This window comes from Balaenoptera physalus (genome assembly GCF_965194825.1).
Source record: "Balaenoptera physalus genome assembly, chromosome: 1".
Taxonomy (NCBI): Eukaryota; Metazoa; Chordata; class Mammalia; order Artiodactyla; family Balaenopteridae; genus Balaenoptera; species Balaenoptera physalus.
The window spans coordinates 163,599,719-163,624,563 of record NC_138882.1 but is presented as its reverse complement, the minus strand read 5'-3'; the positions used below and the strand labels follow the sequence as shown (position 1 = coordinate 163,624,563).

General features: G+C 53.3%; 2 protein-coding genes across 2 annotated transcripts in view; one reads left to right on the top strand and one right to left on the bottom strand.

Moving 5' to 3' along the window:
• ZMPSTE24 (zinc metallopeptidase STE24) overlaps positions 1–2,948 on the top strand; it is a 50,461-nt gene extending 47,513 nt beyond the window's left edge. The window contains exon 10 of the mRNA XM_082443956.1: positions 1–2,948. Coding sequence (XP_082300082.1) covers positions 1–225 — 225 coding nt within the window. The 3' untranslated portion in view covers positions 226–2,948.
• Positions 2,949–9,344: 6,396 nt separating this feature from the next.
• On the bottom strand, positions 9,345–24,471 carry COL9A2 (collagen type IX alpha 2 chain). The gene is made up of 32 exons (XM_082440387.1): positions 24,291–24,471; positions 22,931–23,005; positions 21,691–21,726; positions 21,544–21,606; positions 20,461–20,514; positions 20,302–20,337; positions 20,186–20,209; positions 19,824–19,877; positions 19,418–19,471; positions 19,251–19,298; positions 18,945–19,001; positions 18,816–18,869; positions 18,424–18,477; positions 17,972–18,025; positions 17,821–17,874; positions 17,646–17,699; positions 16,462–16,515; positions 16,035–16,088; positions 15,771–15,824; positions 14,779–14,823; positions 14,349–14,402; positions 13,680–13,733; positions 13,341–13,394; positions 13,184–13,255; positions 12,879–12,914; positions 12,687–12,731; positions 12,567–12,599; positions 12,231–12,377; positions 11,895–11,949; positions 11,369–11,557; positions 10,528–10,605; positions 9,345–10,125 (listed from the first exon to the last, which is right to left on the bottom strand). Exons 1-32 carry the CDS (start codon positions 24,360–24,362, stop codon positions 9,926–9,928), a joined length of 2,067 nt encoding a protein of 688 aa, XP_082296513.1. The 5' UTR covers positions 24,363–24,471; the 3' UTR covers positions 9,345–9,925.
• Positions 24,472–24,845: the final 374 nt, after the last annotated feature.

Sequence of the window (24,845 nt, the reverse complement as noted above, 5' to 3'; positions counted from 1 at the left end):
GTTCTTTCTTTTTGCCTAACAGTCCTAAGCCGCAGATTTGAATTTCAAGCTGATGCATTTGCCAAGAAACTTGGGAAGGCTAAAGACTTATATTCTGCTTTAATCAAACTAAACAAAGATAACTTGGGTTTCCCTGTTTCTGACTGGTTGTTTTCTATGTGGCATTATTCTCATCCTCCACTACTAGAGAGACTTCAGGCTTTGAAAAATTCAAAACAGGACTGAGTTGCCCAAGGTCTGCAACTGAAGACATTTCTGATTATTTCTGTCCTGGCAGCATGTTCTGGCTCTTGATGTTTTTAAACGTTTTTTTTTTTTAAGAAAAATTATTAAGTATGGAAAAGCCAAGATTTAAATACATTTAATATCTCATTTCAAAAATGATTTTAATAATCCATTTCTTAAAGAAAACACTGGATGAAATTTTGAGGCTTCATGTTTTTAAAGGCATAGTTTTATCTTTAAAATCTAGTTTACCATCAACTTGTAAAATTACTTGAGAAAATACAGAACTTGTTTTATTTACATGCTTATATGGAACCTGCATATAAGGGGTTTGGGGGCATATGTTTAAAAGGGAACACCACCTCTGAATCCTCTCTGTAAGGCAGAAACAGTGGTCCTGAATCACTGTGCTCATACCTAAGTTGAGACTTATTTTTACTTTCATGCTGTTATGATTTAAGCTGGCTAATCAGTGTTTTAAATAAGGAAGAAAGATAATAATTGGTAAGGCTGATGTTTTGTAAATGAAAGTAGTTAGAAATATGCTCTCTCCTGTTCTATCAAATTTCTCTGTTCCCTCTCTTGCTATACACTGATCAGGAGTTTCTAATAATGCTTTGAAATTAGAAATTATGTGCAGAATGTTTTAAATCACTGGGTTTTGGTTTTGTTTTTAAGAAAGTCTTTCTCTTTCTTTCCACCTGGTGGGTATGATCCCATTAGGGGTAAACGAGTATTTTTCTAAACATTCAGCTTTTTCTCATTCATACTCTTGTATTCAATAAACAGTGCATCCTTTTACTTATTAGAAATTGCCATGTTGAACAGGCTTTGCTATTTTAAAAGTGGGAGAATGTGGAAAGAAGAAGAAATGACATTTTAAGAGATATAAGATTGAAATACTGATGATTCTTCTATGATGTTACAGGAAAAAATATAATTTTCTATCTCTTTCAAGGACAGAAGAGTTTCCGTTTTTATTTTTCTAATTTTTATCAGTAGGTCATAAGTGCTATTTAATCAGGCCTGATTCCATTTTAGAAAATTATAGTTCTTGATATGCAGACAATTTTTATTTTCAAAATAAATGTCATGAAAGATTTCCAGTTTTTGAAGCTGCATGTTTGACTGATTCAAATCTCTGTCCACTTTCTGAATGAGACCCAACTTTGTGCCTAGAGCTCCCACCCACTGGTGATGTGTATCTTCTGGGCATTTATTCCAAAGTGGGATCAACTGTGCGTGCTTGGTATCTGGCCAGAAAGTCTTTTGCTCAGCTGATATTTGGGTGATGTCTTTACATGGAAATACAATAAAAATAAACATCTAGTTTAGTACCGCATTATTTATTTTCCTAAGGCTAAAGAGGAACAGTGCTATGATTTGATCCAGCACCTTTCATCTGTGAACTCATGCTGTGATAACTGCCTTTCCTTCCTTCCGTGCCTTTAAATACAAATTTCAGCTCTGCACAAGTGAAACATTAAAAATTGCCAATGCATATTGATGTTCTTTGTCTTTAATTTGACAAAATTTGTCTGTCATTTGTTACCTAGTAGATATATGTTTATTACCCTAGAGGAACCAAGTGCTAGTACTGGGTTGGCCAAAAAGTGCCTTCGGTTTTTAAGTAAAAATAAAAGACACATTTTTCACTTTCACCAAGAACTTTATTGAACACTGTATTCGCCCTTTTGTTCCACTACCTTCTGCCATTTTTCAGGCAACTTCATAATTCCGTCTTCCCAAAACGTTTTATCTTTTTGAGCAAAGAACTGTTCCAGGTGCCTTTTACAGTCTTCCAGGGAATTGAAATTTTTTCCATTAAGAGAATTTTGTAAAGACCAAAATAAATGGAAATCTGAAGGTGCAATGTCTGGTGAATACGGTGGATGAATCAGAACTTCCCATCCAAGCTATAACAGTTTTGCCTGGTCATCAAGGAAACACACGGCCTTGCATTATCCTGATGGAAGATGATGCGTTTTCTGTTGACTAATTCTGGGCACTTTTCTTATTGAGTGCTGCTTTCAGTTGGTCTAATTGGGAGCAGTACTTGTTGGAATTAATCGTTTGGTTTTCTGAAAGGAGCTCATAATAGAGGACTCCCTTCCAATCCCACCATATACACAACATCACCTTCTTTGGCTGAAGACCGGCCTTTGGTGTGGTTGGTGGTGGTTCATTTCGCTTGCTCTTCCATTCCACACTGTTGTACAGTATCCACTTTTCATCGCCCGTCACAATTTGTTTTAAAAATGGAACTTTTCATTACATTTAAGTAGAGAATCGCATGTGGAAATATGGTCAAGAAGTTTTATTTCGCTTAACTTACTTGGAGCCCAAATATCAAAGCGATTAACATAACCAAGCTGGTGCAAATGATTTTCAGTGCTTGATTTGGGTATTTTGAGTAGGTCGGCTATCTCCCACGTGGTATAACGTTGATTGTTCTCAATGAATGTCTTGATTTGATCGCTATCAACTTCAACTGGTCTACCTGACTGTGGAGCGTCGTCCAGCGAGAAATCTCCAGCACGAAACCTCGCAAACCACTTTTGACACGTTCGATCAGTCACAGCACCTTCTCCATACACTGCACAAATCTTTTTTTTGCATTTCGGTTGCGTTTTTACCTTTCTTGAAATAATAAAGCATAATATGCTGAAAATGTTGCTTTTTTTCTTCCATCTTCAATATTAAAATGGCTACATAAAAATTCACCAACTTTGATAAGTCTTTTTTTAAATGCACGCTGATATGACAGGGCTGCAGCCCTGTCACATACAATCTAACAAAATTGTTTTGAATGAAGTTAAAGACAACTAAGTGCTACTAGAGCCATCTTACGGAAAAAACAGAATGAACCTTTTGGCCAACCCACTACGTGAAGAGTAGTGTGAAGGAACGGCCTGAGTGCCGAGTGGCAGCAGGACCATCACTGCACCTCACTTGGAGTCCTCTTCAGTGCCTTTCTCCTGCTCCACCCCAGAGTGTCACTGGTTCTTGCTGATGTTTCCTCAGAAGTGTCATTCAGAATCATTCCTTCCCCATTCCCATAACCTCTCATTGTCTTGGGCCTGTTTGGTCTGCTCCAGGTGCCTTTTTGGTCTTCCTTTCGTGTGGCAGCAGTAACTAGCTTTTTTTGGGGGGGGGGGTGCCATACCCCATGCCATGCAGAATCTTAGTTCCCTGACCAGGAATCAAACCTGTGCCCCTTGCAGTGGAAGCGCAGAGTCTTAACCACTGGATCACCAGGGAAGTCCCAGTAACTAGCTTTTTAATATGTGATTGTTTTGAACTGGTCACCTACAGTTTATGGGAGGCGTAGGGATGGCCAGAGGATACTGGTAGGTTCCTGAGGTATTGACCAATCAGGGGAAGGAGTAAAGAGGTCAGCCAAGGAGGGAAAGAGGTGGCACTCTGCACCCTAATATTTGGTGGATGTGCACGGGGCAGAATGAAGTAGATCAAGGCCTCAGATAAAATGGCATGACCTCAGCAGGGTTTATCTCTGAATCTAAGGCGGAGTCCTTGTTGTGTGTACATACTGCCTTTATCTGACTTGGCTCTTTGCTGAAGTCTGAGAGCTACTAGTAAATGCTACCTCTGTTTAGGATAGGAGCTGGGATTAAATCAACGACTTTAGTATCAATGATGGTTCCAGCTTGCCCTTTACCTGTATATTCTCACGCTCACCCCTAATCCTTTATGTGGTATTTCCCCTCCCTGAGGACTCCTTCTTCCACTTGGTCTTTGTCATCAATCTTTTGGATTCGTTTGTACATATATACTTTATGTAGCTTTGACTGTTTTGAGTTTTCTATTGTCATTTGCAGAAAAGCTTTACCTTAGCAGAAAGCTTGCCTTGAGGGCCTTCAGTTCTGTCATAGATGCTATACAAAGAAAAGTACAGAGAACTTCTTTCCAGAAACTCCTGATTCAAGATCATGATGATGTGAGCAAATAACTCTTGTGTCAGGCTATGTACAGTTTGGTGGAAAAGCAGGAATAATCCATAGTGGGATGGTATAGCCCTATTCCGACAATATGGATAGGGAAACCTCTGGCTCTTCTCTTATTATCCAGCGTAGTTTCCAGGGAGGAGGGTTTCCCAAACAATATGACCAGAGACAGATAGGAAGGTACCTCCATGTGTTCTAAAAACCTGTGAAACCAGGACTGTTCTTACCCAGCGAGCAGGATGAAGCTGCATCTCAGTTAACAAATAACCTGTGCCTTCAGGTCAGAGCCCCTCTCTGGCTCTCTGCCTGATGATTAACAAACAGGGAAGCATAACTTAGGGTTAAGATCCGGGGCAGGGCTCTAGAATGCAACACACCACTTACTATGAAGACCTCGGGTAAGGAACTTGACTGAGCCTTTATTTCTCCATCTGTCATTTAGTCAGCAAATACTGTGCCCACACGCTGTACCAAGCTCTGCTCCAGGTGCTGGGGAACACGTTAGTAAGTAAACGATAGAAAATCCCCACCTCGTGGAGTTTACATTCTAGTGTGGGAAATAGATGGTCAGAATACACAAAACAGATATCAAATGGTGATACATGTCTTAGAGAAAAAGGAGGGCCTGAGGTGTTTGTGGGGTTGGGGGAGGAGGGGAGTTGATAAAAGGTGTCACTGAAGGTAATGTTTGAACAAAGACCTGGAGAAAGTGAGTGGGTGATCTCTGCAGGTGTTTGGGGAAAGAGCATTCCAGGAAGAGCGAACAGCAAGTGTAAAGGTCTTGATGTGGGAGCAGGCCTGCTGTTTGAGAAGCACCAGAAGGCCAGAGAGGCTGGGGTGGGGTGTTCTAGGAAGAAATGGTGGGAGATAAAGTCTGAGGGGTAGGGATGCAGCAGATTTACAGGGTCTTGTGGCCATTGGAGGGACTCAGGCTTTTATTAGACTACAGTGGAAGTCATTGGAGGGTTTTGGGCCAGGGAGTGACATGGTCTAAGTTTTAACAGGATCACTGGCTGCTATGTTGAGGAGCAAGGGTACAAGCAGGGTACTAGTTGGGAGGCTCTTGCAATACTTCCACAAGGGACTTCCCTGGTGGCACACTGGATAAGACTCTGCGCTCCCAAGGGCAGGAGGCCCAAGTTCGATCCCTGGTCAGGGAACTAGATCCCACGTGCATCCCACAACTAAGAGTTCACGTGCCACAACTAAGGAGCCCACGTGCTGCAACTAAGGAGCCCGTCTGCTGCAACTAAGACCCCATGCAACCAAATAAATAAATAAATATTTTAAAAAAAATACTTCCAGCAAGAAGTAAAAATGGAACCTGGGGTGGTAGTCAGGGAAGTGATGGGAAGTGGTTGGATTCTGGAAATATTTTGAAGGCTGAGCCAACAGGATTTGCTGATGGATCAGAGGTGAGGTGCAAGAAAGAAAGTGGAGTAGAGAATGCCTCCAGCATATTTAGCTTAAGTAACAGAAGGGATGGTGTTGCCAGTAACTGAGATGGGGAAAGGGGGACAAGGGAGGAATTTTGGAGGGGCAGAGCATTTTAACATTTCCCTCATGTTAAAATTGAGATGTCTACTAGATGTCTAGCTAGAAGCCAGATTATACAACCTTTTATTCCCATAAAAGGGAGCAAAAAGTATGGGATGGTAGCCATAGGGAGAAGTGGGGTTGAGAGAGATTTCATTTTTTAACATGACAAATGGGGATAATACCTGCTTTGCAGGGCTGTCTTAAGGGTAGAATGAGATCATGTTTGCAGGGTGTTTAGCACAATAGCTGATAATAATAAGAGCTCAATAACTGGTTAATAATGATAATTGTTAATAATGATATGAAAAATTCACCATAATTGCTATGATGTAAATAAGCACAAAACCAGAAATGCCTAACCCAGCTGGCAGTTGGGGTGAGGAGAGGATTACTGGAAGACATGATCAAGTTTTGAAAGAGGAGTAGGAATTGGCTAGACAAGGAAGGACAAGGGGGTGGTATTCCAGGGACAGAGGTACAAAACCATGAGAACATGGGGCATTTGGGGGATTATGAGAAGTCAGAGTGAGAAATGTGGCTAGAGAGGAAGACGGGCCAGGTGTAAAGGCCTGTGTGCCATAATAAAGCAAATGGATATTATCCTAAATAATACAATCATGCATTTAGCTAATATGTATTAAGTCCCTGCTAAATACCATACATTGTTGTAGGCTCTGAGGGTACAGCAGGGAACAGGACAAAATCCCCTGCTTCACAGAGTTTACATTCTACTTGAGACAACAGCGCTCACAGAATGAATGAATATTTGCTAAACAAATTAGTGAAAAGGTGGTTGACAGGGTTGGAGATGAATTAGCAAGAAGGGGTGAAGGCAGAAGGAGTTAAAGATGATGCAGATTTCAGGCCTGGGTACCGGCTAGATGGTAGAACTAGTTACTGAGATAGGGGACCCTGAAGGAACAGGTTAGGGGCAGGGGGTGACCAGTTTGGGATGAGCTGAGTTTGAGGTGCTTATCAGAGAGGGTGTGCAAAGGGGCAAAGGACACATTTCTTCTCATCCACTTGACTTTAGTTGGTTGTAACCTCATGAACAGCATGACAGAGGTCTGTTAACCAGGACAACTGGCTATGGGTCCTGTCACCAATGGAAGCCTTCCTTTACAGGTAAGATACAAGCCCACCATTTATCCTGGGGAAATGTCTGCCCCCACCAGGATCTTTTGGATTAGCCTGTCTGCTGCTGCTTCACTGCTCTTGCCAGTGCTTACCTGGCAGAGGGTTTGTCAGCTTCTAAGGCCACCTGGTGCCATCATATGATACCCATTCCTGGCGGTGGAGGGAATAACCTGGATGCTCTGGGTCATCTTGGAAAATGCCTCAGCCACACACAAGCTGAGACCAAATCCCTTCCTTCCTGGTTTGATGATTGGTGGGGTCTTCTTTGAGCACCCTGGACATATTATTCATTCACTTAACAACTACTTTATTGAGCACCTGCTATGTGCCAGGCACCGTTTTGAGGTTTTGTTTTTGAAACTTTCTTTTGTTTACTTTTCTCTTTTCAAATGATTTTTTTCATATGTACAGAGATATGTATGTATATATCTCTGGTGAAACATTTAAGTTCTACCCTCTTAGCAAATTTCAGTTATATAGTCTTATCAACCAGAGTCACTTATGTTTTACCAGGCACTGTTTTACGTGCTGGGGAACGGAGTGGCAAACAAGACCAAAGTTTCTGCCGTTATGGAGCTTATATGTTGTATGTTATATGTTGTATGTTGAATAGTGATAAGTGCTAAGGAGAAATAGTAAAACCCAAGGTGGGTATCAATATTGGGGTAGGGATGAGAAGGTCACTTTTGAGTAAAGACCTGATGCGAGGTCGCTGACCGTGACACTTTGAAAAAGGACATTCCAGGTAGAGAGCATAAATAGCACGTGTGTTGGCGCAGCATGTTTGAGGAGCAGCACAGGGGCTGGAGTGGCTGGAATGAAATGTACCAGGGTCCAAGCGTGGACATGAGGTCAGAGAGACTTCTGGGAGAATTGTAAGATCAAAGTAAGGACGTGTGTTTTTCCTGAGTGAATCACCCTCCAGGAAGTATCAGAAAGGCTACCAGCCACTAGTTCCTAGGAATCAGCCCCCTTTTGTCTCCTTCAAATGCCTGAGTCGTAAGGAATGAGGTGTAACTCTGCATAAGATCTGTGAATCGTGTAATTCAAATCCTCCAGTGGAACTACTCTCAGGGAAAGTCACAGAGAGGGAGAAGGAAAGAGGCCAGGGCCAGCACATGAGGAAAGCTCAAGGAATAGACTGGCTCTCTAAGCCCAAAGTTTCAGGCACCGGGACAAGTAAAGTGACATGGCCTTGGGAAGGAGAACCCTTCCCCAGCAGGTATGAAATGCCTGAGGGCCTGCTGCTCAGGGCCGGGATGCAGCTGCCTCCTGCAGCCCTCATCCTCTAGCCCTCCACTGAGCTCTAGATTCTGCATTCCAGCGGCTCCCCTGGCAGCCACAGCGGCAACGGGGCCTTCTGGCCCCCGTTGGGGCCTGGGATGCTGTGATTCCGGATTTGCCAAAGCTCTGAGGGTGAAGCCACCTCTGTGGCCCTTAGGGCTACCCTACCCTCTCCTTCCTGTCCCTGGATTGAGGTAAGGGGGCTGAGAGGCCGCCCATGGGTGTGTGTGTGTGTGTGTGTGTGTGTGTGTGTGTGTGTGTGTGTGTGTGTGTGTGTGTGTGTGTGTGTGTGTGTGTTGGGGCAGGGGAGGCTACTGAGGGTAGTTCTCGGCATCTGCTGGCCAGAGGAAGAGAAGGCTGCCCCAGCACAAGTGGAGACTTACAGCCAGGTTTAGAGGTTTAGGGTGAGGTGTAAGAGAGCCCAAGCTTCACAAATGCTGGGACCTCAGGCCGGAGTCCTGTGCCTCCAGGAGGAAGATTGGCAGAATGCTTCATTTGGGGGAATAAATGCCCAAATCAATAATGGCGCAAAGGGATGGGTCACTCCCTGAATTCCCAAAGCTCCCATCATTGCATGGGTCAGAGCTACCTGCCACGCCCTTTCCTGCTCCTGCTGCTTGCAGTGGCCTTGCTGGCCTACACAGCTATGAGGCTGGGAGCCCCCAGACCCACACATCAGATCTGAGTGAGTCTCCCCTAGATGTTCCCTCAGTGAAAGTGGCATGAGTGAATGTCACTTCTGCCCTCATCATCCAGGTCCAGGTCTGTTTTTCTCACGGGCCTAGAAGCCTCTGGAAGGCAAGAGCCAGGACTTCCAGTCTTGGCTGCCAACTCCTGCCCCAGGGCCAGCACACGGTGGGTGCCAAAACTCACAGAGGACCTCCTGTGTGTCAGGCCCTGGCAAGACACTGGGTGCGCTCTACTGAATAAGTGAGGCAAGGCCAAGTCCTTGCCCAGCTGTACAAAGGCTGGGAAGGATCTGCCCAAAGTTAGACAGAGGGTCACCATCCTAACTCTACCTGCAGGTTCATCCCACAGGTGTTCCTCAAATATGCTGTGCCATCCTCATAATTCAGGATGTACCCAGAGGAAGGTACCCCGCCCTCCACCCTCCCCTTCTGGAGCCCTTGACCATCCTGCTCAGGACGTGGAGGCCCACCCCTAATCCACAAGAAATTAAGCCCAACACTCACATCCTGGTTTGTACCCAAGTCAGGGGCTTTTATTTACAGAAAGGCCTGGGTGGATCTAGCGGTTTGGTGGGAGAGGGTGATGCCAGAAAGGGAAGAGAGATGGGTGTTTAAATACTCAGATGGGAGGAAGGCAGGGAGGAAGTAGTGGACTGGCTTAAGGATGGCCACCTCCAGGCAGTCAGCCAGTAAGCCCAGGGGGTGAAAATGGAATCAGGAACCAGCAAAGGCGTCAGTCCACTTGCCCCAAGGACAAGATGGCCAGTGGAGGATGGTGCAAATTAAGGAGACATTTGTTTTGGTGACATTTGAGCGGTGCTCTGGGAAGGAAAGCCACCCCATCCTCTGGACCTTGCACTCTCCGGTGCCACTTGCCCTGTCTGTTAGCCTCACCTTTTCACTCTGATGTCCTCCCTTCCCTTCCCCCATGTTTTAGAATTTCCTTTTCCTCAGGACTCCTGGGTCCCAGACAAAGGTCCTGGGGAAGCTAGTTTCCTGGGCAGAGGAATGGGATGCATGTCCACCCAGAGGGCACCTAGTCCTTTCACCCTAGGATGCCCACTGGGCTCCGTCTTGGCCTGATGCTCATGGCCCCTTGATGGATCCAGGCTCTGTGAGGCGTGCAGACGTGTAGGCTGAGGCTCCAAGGCAGGCCGCAGGCTCACAGAAGCCTGGCAGCCCCATGGGGCCTGGCAGGCCAGGTCGGCCTGCCTCTCCTGGGGCCCCTGGGACCCCTCGATCTCCATCTTTGCCGTTGATTGCCTGGCCAGGCCGGCCAGGCAGTCCTATGAGAGGGAGAAGGTCAAGACATCAAGGTGGGAAAAATGAAGCCAAGGACACACAGAAAGGAGGGACTCTGCCCCAGACACACAGGTTCTGAGAGAGTCGTGTCTGATTGTCCTTTCCTCCCAACTCCCAGTCAGTGACTCTGGGGAGCACATGCCCCTTCCTTTCCCTCCATGAAGCAGATTTTTGTGCAACCCAGGAAGTCCTCAGAATCCCAGCTGTCCAGTTCTCAGCCAGACCCCACCCAGAGGCTCCTGGGTGCTCCGAAAGTATCAAAAATCGGATGTGTGGGACTGAGTTGGCTGAGCCTGAGGCTTCCATGGAAGAGACCCAGTTGTCTTTGGGTCATTAATCCCAGAGCTGAGGGACACAACTGCCACTGGGCAGCGCCAAGATCTTACCTGGGATCCCTGGGGGCCCAGGCATCCCGGGATGCCCTCGTCCAACTTCTCCCCTATCACCCTTCTCTCCACATTTTCCTGCAGAGAAAGAATCAAGCCTTAGTTTTTCAGAATAGGAAAATGCTTTTTTTCTACTCGGCTTGCTACTTAATTTCTATTTCACACACAATTATTTGTTTTGTGCTAGTTTATAATAGGGGAAAGTTGGACATGACTGCAGAACTGATTAAATAAAGGCAAGTCCAAAGGATGGAAGACTATACAGCTGATAAAGTTCTTTACAGGAAAGTGTCTAATAATAACAATAGTTGGCATTTGCTATGTACCAACTCTATGTAAGTTACCTATAAATGTAATCTTCATGACAACTATGAGGTTGTTGCTATTAATATCCCCATTTTACAGATGATAAATCTAAGACCCAGGAAGATAAACAGGTAAGTTGTTCAGGAGCCACAATGAGAAAGTGGCAGAGTCTGGACTCACACCTGTCTTGTGACTTGAGCTTGCCTTCATTAGTATTTTCTTAATCTGCCTCCCCACTTTTAGAGACATGGAAGGAGGTTTATGGAGTACCACTAAGTAAATTTAAAACAAACAAAACCCCCCAAAAAGCCCAATCTGTAAAACAGTACATTCATTTCTATCAATTAGCTACTGAAAAAGCAAGCCCAGGAGTCACATGTGGGAGAAATGGGTGAAAGTGTCTATACCTCATCCTGGGAAGGAGAATGATGAAAGATAAAACAGGAGGCGGAGCAATCAACTCAGTAACTGAGACCCCCCAGGGGCTGGTCTTGGCCAAATCCCCATCCCCTGGCCACCACAGAATAGCACTCACCCTTGGGCCCAGTGTTGCCAATCTGACCCACGGCTCCCACGATGCCAGGAATGCCCCGAGGGCCAGGGTGCCCAATGGGTCCCTGTTTGCCTGGGTACCCAGGAGGCCCAGGGGGTCCTGGGAGACCCATCATCCCGGTCGCACCCAGAGCCTCCCGCTTGGCACTCACAGCCATCTCTGCCAGTTGCTCTGGAGGGAGGGAGGGAGACAGGGAAGTCTGTAAGATGGGTGTCAGCTCAGTAAAACTGGGGAAGGCAGAGCATCCCGGCCCCTGGCCCCTGGCCCCTGGCCCCTACGTGTGCACACAGAACAGCCTGGGGGTTAACCTCCACCTTCCTCAGGCTGTTTTATGGAGGTCAAAGGTCCTGAGAGGGCAGGGATGTAGGTAAGGTCCCCAGACCCTTGGAGGCAGAGCTGGAAGGGCCGCCCCTGACTGCAGACTCTCCAGCAAGGCCACTTGAAGAGGCTCCTGAAGGATGGCGATGCCCTGACTGTGGGGAGGAGTTGCTGCCCCCCCGCCCCTCACCTTGCAGCATCTTCAGCACCACATCCTCGATGTGCTGGTCACTAGCATCTCGGCCCTGAAAGCAGAGGAGGTCTTTCGGGAAGAAGCCCCTGGCTGCCAGGGCTGACCGCTCCAGCGCTATGACCCCCTCCTGTTCCCATTTTCTCACCAGAAGTATTTTCAGCATCTGACTGAAATCCCTCCTGCACCCACACCCATCCTCTCTGACCCTGAGGTTTGGAATCAGCCTCAGGGAAGCCAGCTTCCTCTGGGAATTCCCAGACTTTGGGGCGATAAGCAGCAACCCAAAGAGATGTCCTTCCAAAGAGACTCCTCCACCCCTGGAGGCCAACTTACCGCCACACCCTGCCTCCCGGGCTGTCCGGGCAAGCCTCGGTTTCCAGCCAGTCCTCGAGGGCCCGGGGGCCCGGGGTAGCCCTGCACCCCCGGGGCGCCTGCATCTCCGCTGGGGCCCGGATAGCCGGCTTCTCCGCGGACTCCTTGCTGCCGAGCGGGGTGGGTGCAGAGCCGGGGTCAGAGGACGCACGCGCTGGGGTCAGCGGGGGGCGGGGTCGGGGAAGGATGGGATGGGGGGAGGGAAGCCTGGGGAGCCGCGGTCCTGGTCCCCAGCGGCGCCGAGGGAAGGGGGATGGCGGGAGAGGGGGAAGGTGGTGTCATGGCTGCAGGACTCACCTGTCCCTTGGGCCCCGGCTCGCCGGACTCGCCCTGCAGGCACAAGGAAGCACGGTCACGAGGGGTCCCAGGGCCCGCCCGCCGCTCCCCCCACCCCGCCGCCCCTCACAGCCGGCTCACCTTCTCGCCTTTCTCTCCTGGGAGGCCAGCCACCCCCGGGTCGCCCTGCAGATTGAAACCGAGTCAGACCGCTGTGGCCCCGCGTGGCGTGGGAGCAGGGGTGGGGCGGCTGTGCTGGCCTGTGACACCCGCGTCCCCCGCCCCGACGCGGGATGCCCAGACGGCGGAGGTAGGGGACATGCTGGCACTCACCACTCCGCCGCGGGGCCCGGTCTTCCCTGGGGAGCCCTGGAGAAAGCGGGGCGGGGGGGGGGGGTTCCGGGGCTTGGTGAGCTCGGGTCCAGGGGAGGCTAGGTCCACAGGGTCCCCCCAACCCCGGCTCCTGGCCACACGCCCTTCTGCAGCTCCGCCCCCCACCTCCGGAGTCCCTTGGGACCCGCAGGGAGTACTTTTTCCACGAAGATTTGCGGTGCTCAAGGATCTCACTGCCCTCCACCGACTCCTCCCCCAGAGTCTTAAGGCTTCTTTCCCTGGTATTTTCCAGCCCCATTTGGTACCTTGTCTCCCTTGATTCCTGGCAAGCCTTGGGGCCCTGGAATTCCGGGGGGACCCTGTTCCCCCTTGGGGCCCTGAGGAGAAAAGAAACCAGAGGAGTAAGTCAGATGAGGTGCCCAGACATGCTCCCCATGCCCATCTCAGCCGCCCTGCACTTACCTGTAGGCCTTGAGGGCCTGGCTGCCCCACTGGCCCCCTCTCACCGTGGTCACCCTGAAATGGAAAGTGAAGGTCACATCCGGCTATCAGTGGGGGCAGCCTCTCCCTGCCAGATCCCAGACCCTGCGTGGTCAGGGTGCCCTCCATTCCTGCTGTCACCACCGTGGAGGTCCTTGGCTCCACTTCAGACCAGCAAACTGAGGCCCTGACTGGGAGACCTCATGCAGGCTGGGCAGGACTGGGCAGGTACTGGAGCCTTGAGAGGACCCAGATCCTGGGTCCAGCAGTGCCAGCTGCTGCAGAGGCCCCCAGGGAGGGGCCACTGTGCCAGGCACTTACCTTCTGCCCCATGATGCCCTGGGGACCGATTTCTCCTCGAGGCCCTGGCTCTCCCTGGGGGACAGAGAAATCAGAGGTGAGCAATAGCCTGGAGGATCCCTCCCTTCCACACCTGGCCAGCCCCTACCCACCCTTGGGGCTCAGCTAATTTGCTTCATCAGGAAGACTTCCTTTACCTCCTCTTCTTCCGGTCCCTGTACTTTTCCTTCATAGGACCCAATACAGTTGTAGTCATCATGCGATCATTTATTTAATTTAATGTCTGTCTCTCCCACGAAACTGTAAGCTCCATGTGAGTAGGAGACTGTCTATCTCAGCGTCTAGCGGGTTGCAGATATTTGGTGAATGTTTATGGAATGAATGAATCAATGACTTCCTGCTGGATTCTCAGCCCCAGTCAGTTGGGCCACCTGGAGAGGTCCTACCCCAGGACAGAAGCAGCTCCCACCCTCTCTGCATTGTACACAGGGAAACCGGGGCCCAGAGAGAGAAGAGAGCTTCCCTGGGTCAGTGGCAGAGCCTTGACTGGCACCGAGGGCACCCCTAGGCTAGGGGTCCACCTCATAGTCTCACTCAGGCCCCATACAATGAGTGCAGGGTCCTCAGGCCTGGGGGAGCGGGGGAAGGGAGCAAAGCAAGAGCCCTTGTGTCAGAAGAGGGGACACTCACCTCCTTCCCGGGGGAACCAGAGACTCCTGGGAAGCCTTGCCGGCCTGGCTCACCCTGCAGGAAAACAGAGTTCTGAGGTCAGTCTGTGTAGCCCAGTCAGGCCCTTGGCCTTGGAGAAGCCCAGGGAACCTTAAAAAGACTCTGGAACCAAATGAGTTGGGGAGAGGAGAGGGTTATTGGTGAGGTCCTCTGGACTCCATTGATTTTCCTGTTTCTCATCTAGGTATGCAGCCACGCCATCCTGTCTCCTCTAGCCAGGATGAGGGTGGGAGGGAGGGGACAGGAGGGAGGTGGTTAGGCCCAAGGGACTTGTGTCCAGGCCAAGTCTCTGATCTTGGGCTGAGGACTGGGCCTTGCAGTCTTTAAGCCGTGTCCCTGGTCCCTGCCCCCAGGCTCCCTTGCTCAGATGAAGCCAACTCTGCCCTCTCACCTTGTCTCCAGGGCCTCCTTTTGTCCCAGGCTGGCCGGGCACACCCTGTAGAAGGAAGCTGATGTCAGTTTCTCCCCTGGCAGGGGGAGCCCTGTGCACCTAATGCTTTACCTCCCGGATTCCTCCCCTGCCTTATGGGAGCTGAACAGCAGAAGGCCCAGCCATGAACTTGACTGTGCCTAGCCGCGAATCCCTGGTGAGAGAGGAGGTGGGTACAGAAGGGCCTGCCTACAAGTGCCTGTGGTCCATGGGGAGAAGGGGACCACATGTGAGTGCCCACAGGAACACAGTCTGCACGTGGACATGTTAGCAGGCCTCGGCCTCAGTACCCCTGGCAGGGAGGGACGGCGGTTCCCAGAAGGTGTGGGATGGAGGTGGGCCTGACGGTGAGAAGGCACAGAGAGATGGGAAGGGCATTCCAAGCAGAGGGACCAGTAAAGGCTTGAATGTGTGGAGGCAGAAAAGCCAAGGCCATGTTGAGAAGGGAAAGGATGAAGAGAGGCAGTGGCTGATGAGGCGGAGGGATAGGCTGGGGTCCGATTATGGTGGTCTTTAGATGCTAAGGTGAGCTGCGAGGATGAGGGGTGTAGCTGTGCTGTTCACAACTTTCTCTGCCACTTACTGGACCTCAGTAACTCTATTGAATGACTGGACAGAATGACTTTTTCCTGGAGGCAGCAGGGGAGGGGGAGCACGGAAGGTGTTTAGCAGGGAAATGGTCAGATTCCACTTAGCCAACATGGACGGTTGGAATGGTCAAAGAGAAGGCCGGAGCAACTGTCCAAATAATGAAGCCCAAGCCAGGCCAGACTTGGTGAGGAGGCCTGAGCTGGGTGGGGACAGGGACTAGAGCACGAGCCCCGGGTGTGTGACTTCCATCTCATCAGCCACTCACGCCACCGTGGGGAGGTGGGCCACAGGGTGCCTGGCCTCCTGGAGGAGGATAAGCAACTTGCTGTGTGGCAGCCCCCATGGCTCCGCCCCATACTCACCACTAGGCCCTGGTGGCCCGGGTTTCCTGGCCGCCCCACCTGTCCTGCACTGCCCTGCGAGAGACAGAGCCAGAGACACAGATGAGTCTCCCACCCGAGTGGAGGCAGGGAAACTGAGGCCCCGAGGCAACCAGGAATGTGTCCGTGACACGCGTGAGGATCCCAGGCTCCTGGGCCTCCAGGCTCAGTGTGATGGGACTCACAGCCTCAGCTGGAAAGGGCCCTGACCCTTGCCCCAATCCCACCAGCCGTCCCCACTCCTACCTTCACGCCAGGTGTGCCTGGGGTCCCGTCCTTGCCGTCAATGCCTGGTGGGCCCTGCTCAGGAGGAAAGTCGAAGGGACACTCACAATGAGGAGATACCTAGGGTCAGGCCACCCACCCATGTCCCTGTGCGTAGGAAGTGAGTCAGGTCATCTTGGGAAGCCCCACCAGCCAATTGGGGGTGGGAGAGTGGAAGTGGGAAGGGATTTCGTGGGATGGACCACAGTCCTTCCCTTGTGTGGGTGATAAGTATCCCAGGACCTCTCCTACATCACCACCCTATTTACAGGTGAAAAAACTAAGGCGCAGAAAGAGGGCATTTCCCGAGGTGACAGCCCACTGGCAACAGAGTTCAGTCTAGAACCCCAGGCTCCTCCTCCTCTGGGGGCTTGGAGAGCTGCCTGGACCCCGCCCTCTGTCCACTTACAGTTGCTCCCTTCGGGCCTGTTATTCCCTGGGGTCCTCGGATACCTTGGCTGCCCTGCAAAGTAGACAGAGATCAGATCACCTTCAGGAGGCTGAACTCCTGTCTGGCTGTTCAGAGAAGGGAACAGCTGAGAACAGTGACCTCCGGGTCCCAGGGTCCCTGTGGCACAGGCCATGCTGTGCAGGGGCCGGAGGAGAGGGGCCTAGTTGTGTGAGTTTGCCCTGGACCTAGCGGGAGGGAGCAGAGGTCAGCACCAAGCAGGCTGGGCTGGAGCAGGACAGGGGAGGAGCCAGCGCTGAGACCCACCAAGGCCCCGAGTGACACTGATGTGAAGAAACACAACCACTAAAGACAATGTGTGCACTTGGTTTGGGTCTTGATTTGAACAAGAACCCTGAAAAGACATTTTTGAGATCACTGGGAAAAACAGACTACAAGCTGATGATTAGATGATGTTCAGGAATAATTGATAATTTTGTTGGTGTGATAATGATATCGTGGTTATGTGAGGAAAGAGCCTTATTTGTAAGAGATACATTCAAAAGTGGGTAACATGACGTAATGTTAAGAATTTGCTTGAAAATATCAGAGCAAAGCAACGAAGTGAAGGAAAGAAAGGGAGAAGAGGATGGATGAAGTGAGAGCGGTAAAAGGTTAATTTGGGGAGGTAGGTACATAAGAGATCACTATATTATTCGCCCTACTTTTGCGTTTGTCAAAAAACTTGCACAATAAGAAAACTAACAAAAAGAAAAACAACCCTAACTTTACTTTCTGCTCAATTTTTCTGTAAACTCAGAACTGCTCAAAAGAGATAGTCTTTTACTTTAAAAAAAAGAGAGAGTTAAGAGAACTGGGATCTGGACCAAATCCCATTAGCCCCATGACTGATTCCCTGGAATTTCATTGTCTGGCCCCAGTGACCGTGGGACTGCATTACACGGTTCTCCCAAAGTCTGAATTTGATCAGCAACAGGCTGGGCTTGGAGGAGGGGGCTGCTGGGGCTGGCTGGGCTCTGGGCACAGACGTTCCTCCCTCACATCAGTCACCCACACGCACAGACATGCAGAATAACGTATGCACACACACACACGTTTGTGCACGCACGTGAGCCTTGGGTGGAGCTGAGTTCACCCAGTTCTCCCCAGGGGCCGTGACTGGACAGGGGTGCCTGAGGACTCACCACGTCACCCTTCTCCCCAGCTCGGCCTGGTGGCCCCGGAGGACCTTCCTCACCCTGGCAAGAAGGACAAACAGAAATGCAAGTTATGTGGGCTCAGGCGGAGCCGCACCCCTCTGCAGCCCTAGGAGCTGTGTCTGGAGGAGGTGAGTGTGGGCAGAAGCAGGAGTGGACTCACTGGTGACCCGGCGGCGCCGATGGAGCCCACCATGCCTTTGTACCCGTGAGGACCCTGGAGAGAGGAGAGGTCGCGGGTCAGTGCTGGCTGGACCCCAGAGGCCAGAGGGCTGGTTCCAGCAGCTCTTGCAGGACACCCCAGACCCACTCACCGTCTCTCCTTTGGGTCCCGCCATGCCCGGGTAGCCCCTGACGCCCTGGGGACCCTGTCAAGACAGAATAATGACAGCGATGGCAACTAGAAGGCCCACTTCGTGACACCTTCCCTGACCCCCACCCAATTTTTTCAGTGCCTCTCTGAGGCAGGCACGGAGTCCCTATCACGGACGGTCACTGATGCTCGGAGGTGGGAGAGACTCGCCAGGGTCACTCAGAAGGGACAGTGGCAGAACCTGGGCCTCAGGTGAGTCTTCTGGCTGACAGCCTTGGTTCCTGTCCCCCAGTCTCTCACAGTCAGCCTCAGCCTCCCTCCCCCCCCACCAACCCAGAGACACACCAGCTGGACACAGGTGTCTCTTTCACAAGTTAGAGCCCAGAGCAGGAGAATGACTCCACTAAGGTCTCCCAGGAGAGGTGAGGAGGGCCCTTGGAAAGTGTTCCTTACCGGCGGTCCAGGGATGCCTTGCTCTCCAGAGGCACCCACATCTCCCTTGGGACCCTAAGGGGCAGGAAAGAGCAGTCAGATAGGCAGGCAGATCGAGAGACAAACATACAGACAACCAAAGACACCATCCTCTTCCCAGCAAAAGCAGACAGGAAGGCCTCCTAGAAACCATACGGTCCCATGTGATGGACGGATGGGGAAATGGAAGCACAGCAAGGAGAACGGACTTGCCCAGGGACACATTGACCTAGAATCTAGGCCTCTTGCCTCCCAGCTCAAGGCTTTATCCCCAGAGCCCCACAGGGGAAGGGGAAGGGAGAAGGATGGGGGGGAGGCTCCTGTAGGGCCCTCTCCACACACACCCTCCCAGGGCCCTCAGCCCTCACACTCACCGGCTTCCCCTGGCGGCCGGAATCTCCCAGAAGCCCGCGCTTGCCAGGATGCCCCTGCAGGGAAGGAGAGAGCTCAGAGTAGGTCCCCTCCCCACCCCCCATCCCCCAAGACTTGGGCCAGGAGCTCACCTTCACTCCCTGCAGCCCCGGGGGCCCTTTCACGCCCGCTGGACAGTTGGTTGGACACTGGAAAGGAAATCCCGCAGGGCTCTGAGGTCACTGGCCTGCCCCAGGCCAACTGGGCAGTGCTTCCCCATCTTGCCAGCTCCGAGCCCTCCTCCCACCGCACCTGGCTGCAACTCTCAGCTGCAGCCCCTCCCCTCTCCCTCTGACCCTACCTCCTGAAGGAACCTATCTCCTTGTCCGCCCCTCTCAACATGACCCGCCCCTTCCCGAATTAGCCCCGCCCACCCCCACCCCCACACCGCCTCTCACCAGGAAGTCCGCGCTGCCTTCCAGACCCTGAATGGTTCCTGGGCGGCCCTGAGAAAAGATGTATGGAGACGGGCCTGAAGCAAACTGTCCCCACCCCGGGCTTGCGCCAAGGACTCTTGTCCTTCCCCAGCCACACACTGCCGTGTGGGAGGTCTGAGGACACTTACCGGTTTCCCAGGGGGCCCCGGGGGCCCTGCTGGTCCCTCTGGTCCAGGATCCCCCTGGAAGCAAGAAGGGCCCAAATCATACCCTTGTCCAGTCCTGCCTAGGTCACCCCTGCCCCCTCCTCCAGTTCCTGCTACTGCCCTGTCCACCCTGCCCTCCAGGTCACCTCCTGAGATCTGGGCTCTTGGGGAGATCAAGGCCTGATCTTCGGGGGGATGGCCCCAGCCCTTGGCCTCCCTGGAAGACCTACCACAGGGTGGGCTCAGCAGGAAGGGTTTCTGCCCTAGACCTGCAGGAGCTCCCTGGTGGCCAGAGGCAGACTCAAGAAATCCTGGAGAGATACTCAGCTTGCCAGCTTAAAGGCAGAGGGCAGGAGGCAGAGTGAGCAGAGGGGTAGCTGGGGCTCACCTTGGGGCCCGTGATTCCCATCTCACCAGGGAGGCCAACAGGTCCAGGTGGTCCCTAGGGACAGAGACATCAGTGGCTGGGATGCCTCAGAGGGTCAGCCCAGCCCTGTCACAGAGGGACCCAGAGCCCTCTTCCCCACTTTCACTTTGCAACCAACACCAGAGAAGCTCACAGATTAGGGCTTTAAGGGCCAGAGAATCTCAGAGCCAGTGGATACGCCCAGAGTTCTCTGACAAGTCTGCCCACTTCCAACACCATCACAGCATGCTGGCCCCTCCCCATGCTGGTCATTCCCCTGGAAGCCCTCTGTACCCTCCTTCCCGGAGAGTCCCAGGGACTCTGCCCCATCCCTGAAGACTTACAGGAGGTCCGGCGAAGCCAGGGCCCTGGAACAGAAGAAAAGATTAGGTTCATGGCTCCTTTTACAAGTCCCCCTACCCACAAAGGGTCCTTTAAAGCCCTTGCCAGTTATACTCACCGGCAGGCCGGGGGGACCTGGGAGCCCAGGCTGGCCCTGCAAGAGCAATGGAGAGGCTCAGAGGCTGGGGTCTCCTGGGTCCCTGATCCTGTCTGCAGAAGCCCCTCCCAAACTCTGGCGCTAGATTGCCCGTGCTGAGGACCCCAGCAGGCTACTTACCTTGACTCCAGGGATCCCCATAGAACCAGGCTCCCCCTTGGCTCCAGTTAGACCCTGGCGAAGAAAGAGAAGGTATATCCGTGAGAGACGAACCTGCTCCCTGACCCACGGGGCAGGGCGGGTCCAGAGGTCTCTCCTGGGTGGGCCCAGGCTGCCTTTCACCACACTCCATGAAGGCCTAAGGGCGTCAACACCTCACTTTCCCTTCCGACGGTTCCCACCATAGCCCTTGACAATTATTGTCTTTTGAAAGATGAGAAACCAAGGCCCAAAGATTTGTCAGCCCAAACCTCATGCCTCAAGTCTAGGAGCCTAGAAAACCTAGATAGACATAGGTCTGGATTAGCCATTTTCTTGATGTCTGCCCTTGGCAACTTTTTCTGAGCCTTAGTTTTCTCATCTGCAAAATGGATTAATAATCATGCTTGCTTCTCTGGGTGGCTATGAAGACTGATGTGGAAGGCAATATACTTTGTAATCTTTGCAGGGTGTGGACGAGTTGGAACGGCCCTGGTGGCTGGTCACAGCCCTAATGGGCACCTCTTGCACCAGCAGGGCAAAGGCAACTCATGGGGTCCTCTTCTTCCTCCCATCTTTCAGTGACTGACTCAAATGTATGCCCCAAGAAGAAGACTTCCCAATGCCCCTGGCTGTGTCCAGGAGCCTGTGACCTTGGGGTCCCCGGGAACTCTGTGGTATCAGCCAAATAATGTTCCTCTCCTGAGTGGTGCCTGGGGCTGTGATGGGTGGAGTGGGGAAGGAAAAAGGAGAGGAAGGGAGAGGGAGCATAAGGGCAGCTCTGCCCAGAGTATTCAGTTTGATACTTGGGGGCCAGAAATGTGAGACTAAATTCTGGCTGCTGCTGATGAGCAGAACCCGTCTCTGGACCCCCATTTGCTTGTGATTCAATGCTCCTGGGGTGGGTGTGAGGTCACAATCTCACATGAAGGTGAGCGGGGCTCACAGCTGTAGAGTCTCCGTCCTGCTCTGAATAGCAGATCAGGGAAGATGCCAGAATTGGGTTCTGGAAGTCAGTGGGTGGAGCCCTAACCTGCTCTACCTGACGCTCAGGTAGGTACTCACGTCAGTCCCGGGCTTGCCGTCTGGCCCATCTGGCCCCGCTTTGCCAGGCTCTCCCTTAGGTCCCTTGAAAACAGAGGTGGAGCAAACATTAGACACAGGAGGTTAAGACCTGGAAGGGTCAGAGGTCAAGGAGGAAAAAGCACTCACCGGAGGGCCAGCTTTCCCAGGGGGCCCCTTGTCACCCTGCAAGATACAAGTTGTTGAGACAGCACACCATGGCTCGTGCTCCGCCAGATGGGCACACACAAGCCCTGGCTGGCCCGGCCCACACGCTCCTCTCCTCACTCTCCTCTCTTCTGTCCTGGGCCCTCTCAAGCCTTGTGCTTTTTAGGAAAATAGCTCCCTTTCCCGCAAGAAAACCATAGGTGGATTGAGACCAATCCCAGGCAGGCTGGAGAGGGTGATAACAGCATGTGAGTGGGTTCTCGTCATGCCAGTGTTGGTAAGGGGCCAGTTAGGAGACCTGCGAACAGGGTTGTTGGAGAGCAGGTGCCTCTTGGATTTGAGCAAGTGTGGGGAGAAACATGGGGTTTTTAGGAAAACATGAAGGGGAGGTAAGCGAAGGGGGCAGTGACGGCCTTCTGGGTTGGGGTCAGGAAATCGAGATGGGGCAGGGGCAAGGACCAAGGGGACAGATTCAATCTGTCACCAAGGCAAGAAGGACCTCCTTCCCCTGTGACAAAGGACCCTTGGTGGAGGACAGACATGGGCTGTGGAATCACATTCAGCCCCAGAGAGGCTTCCAGGCATTTCAGAGCCTGTGGCGGCCAGAGAGCCTGGCAGGGACCCTGTGCCCTGTGTTTGGAGGGTGGGGCACCAGGTTGAATAGAAGGCTGTCGAGATAGGTAAACATGGGGTTGACCTCCTGGGGGAGCATCCAGAATGAGGTATTTAACCCTCACTGTGGTAGGGAGAGCAGGGAACGAGACCAGCTGGTTCTAAATCGGGGAGAAAAATGCAAAGGGAAGAGACGGGAGTCTGGCCCTAGCTGGTCAGTGGTCTGGCCAAGGCTCCCAAGCTACCCTGAAGAAGCATCCAGACGTGCCAGGGGGCAGGGCGAGGAGGCAGGGCGCCTCCCACCCCAAAAAGAAGGGAGGAGGGGGCGAGGGATAAGGAATCTCTGTGAGCTGTGGCGGGCAGACCGAACAGCAGCTCCTTGTCCGCCGGCGGCTATAACGGGCTCTGCATCTCGGGGCTGGTTTGAGGTTTTTGTAGAACAAACGGTCTCCTTGTGGTGCAGGCCGGCGTCGCCTACTGGCAACAGGGGGCACTGCATCTCCAGGCGTCAACCTCACCGCCCCGCCCCCCGCCCCCTACACCCAGGGCTCACAAAGTTCCCCTTTGTCCGCCGCCTCTCTCCCCCTCCCGTCCCAGGTTAGAGACTCACGTCGATTCCGTCGGATCCAGGCACTCCCGGTGGCCCTGGGGGGCCCGGGGGGCCCCGCTCTCCTGGTGGACCTCTCTGAAAACACATACAGGGGTGCAGCCCTCAGATAGTGCAGGGAACTGGGCATCCAGGAGTGCACCTCTCCCTGAGGAAATGGAGCTCCTCAGGGAGCCGCGAACTCCCCGTTTCTTGAGAACCCACTGTGTACCAGATATTGTGTACCATTACATATATTATGTTCTTGAATGCTTAGAACTGTGAGGCCGAAACTAAAAAGCCCCAGTTTGCAGTTGAGGAAACAGGCTCTGAAAGATGAAGGGGTCCGTGATCACCGGAAGTAAGCGGTGGAGCCAGAATTCCGTCCTAGGTCTGCCCACCTCCTTCCACTGTACCATGTTGCCCTTGCGCTGTCGTGGGTGGGAGCAGATGGAGATGCTGATGGTTCAAATAAATAACCGATGGTAAGGAAGATGGTGCCTAGAGACGCTTGGTCCTCAATGGACGGTTGCTCGGATTATTTTTAGGTGAACAACAGATACTGAAGGTGAGTAGGAACCCCGTCCTCTCCCCCCGGTGCGGATAAAGTCCGACGGGACAGCTGGGGAGGCGCAGAGAGACGGGGCGTGGGGGGACCCAGGGAAGGGAAGCCTGTTCTCTCCTCCTGTTCAGAGCACCCTCTCGCAGCACCGCTCCTCCGTCCTCCCTTAGGCGGCTCTCGTACGGGGCCACCCCCGCCTCGGGTGGGGGCCCCCCGCCTGCCAGGTGCCCGCGCCCTCCCCAGGCCGAGAAGCGCCAGGCTGGCGCCCGGCAGGCGAGCTGCGAACCGCACCAGGCCCCAGATGGCGCCCGGGCCCTGCCCCTCCGCGCCCGCGTCCCGTTAGGCCCCCTCCCCCCAGCCGGCCCTCGAAAGTGAGACGCGAGCGCGCGAGCCGGGCAGAGAGGCAGCAGCCAGCGAGAGCGGCGTCTGGCTGGAGCCGGCGGCCCCTGGGAGGCGGCGGGGGCGGAGAATCCGGAGCCCCGTGAATGGGCACCATTGTGTCCCCCGCCACCTGGGCTCTCCGGGCTGCCAGGACCCGGCGCCAGCTCTCGCCGCACGCTGCCCGTCCCAGGCAGGGCCGAGCATCTCGGGACAGGGTCCCTCTGGCTCCCCGGCTCATCCACCCCCTTTCACTGTGCCAAGACGCCCCCCGTTTGTGCCCCTCCTAAGGGGACGTGCGCCGCGGGACTGTCCGAAGCTGCCCCTCGCGCTAGGGAGTGTCAGCAGAGGGTGGGGGTCAGGCAGAGAGAGCCCTTGACTAGACCGCGGGATGCTGAACCCCGGACCCAGACCCCGCAGTCCGGACCCCGGCGCGGGACTTACGATCTGCGCCAGGGCGAGCCCGAGCACCTGCAGGAGAACCAGGAGGCTGCGGCGGGCGGCCGCAGGGGCCATGGCGGGCGGCGGACTCGAGGAGGATGGGTGCCGGCTCCGCGCACGCACCGACCGCTGAGGCTCCCGGCGCGGCCGCGCTAGCTGCTCTCGGACGGGGCGGGTCCGGCCTCCTGAATATGCGGCGGGGCGGGGCGGGGGGCCCGCGGGGGTCTGTCACCTGAGAGGACCCGGGGAGGGAGGCCGGCGCCCTCGGCCCAGCTCCGCCCCGCTCCGTCCAGCCGCCAGCGCCCACCCTCCATCCTCGCCTCGGGCTTCCCCGAGGCATCGGCCGGGTAATCCGAAGAGCCGCCAGGGTGCGGGACAGGGACCACGCCTCCGTTTCTCTCTGAGGAGGCAGAGGGCCTTCCCAGGTCCCTGTCCAGCCTGATCTCCAGGACCCAGCCCCTTCCCCCGACCCACAGTCCGCGTCCCATCCCCTGAGCCACGTCTTCGGCCACTTCTGCCTGCGAGCTCCGGCCTGGGTGCTCTACGCCAGGGCCCAGG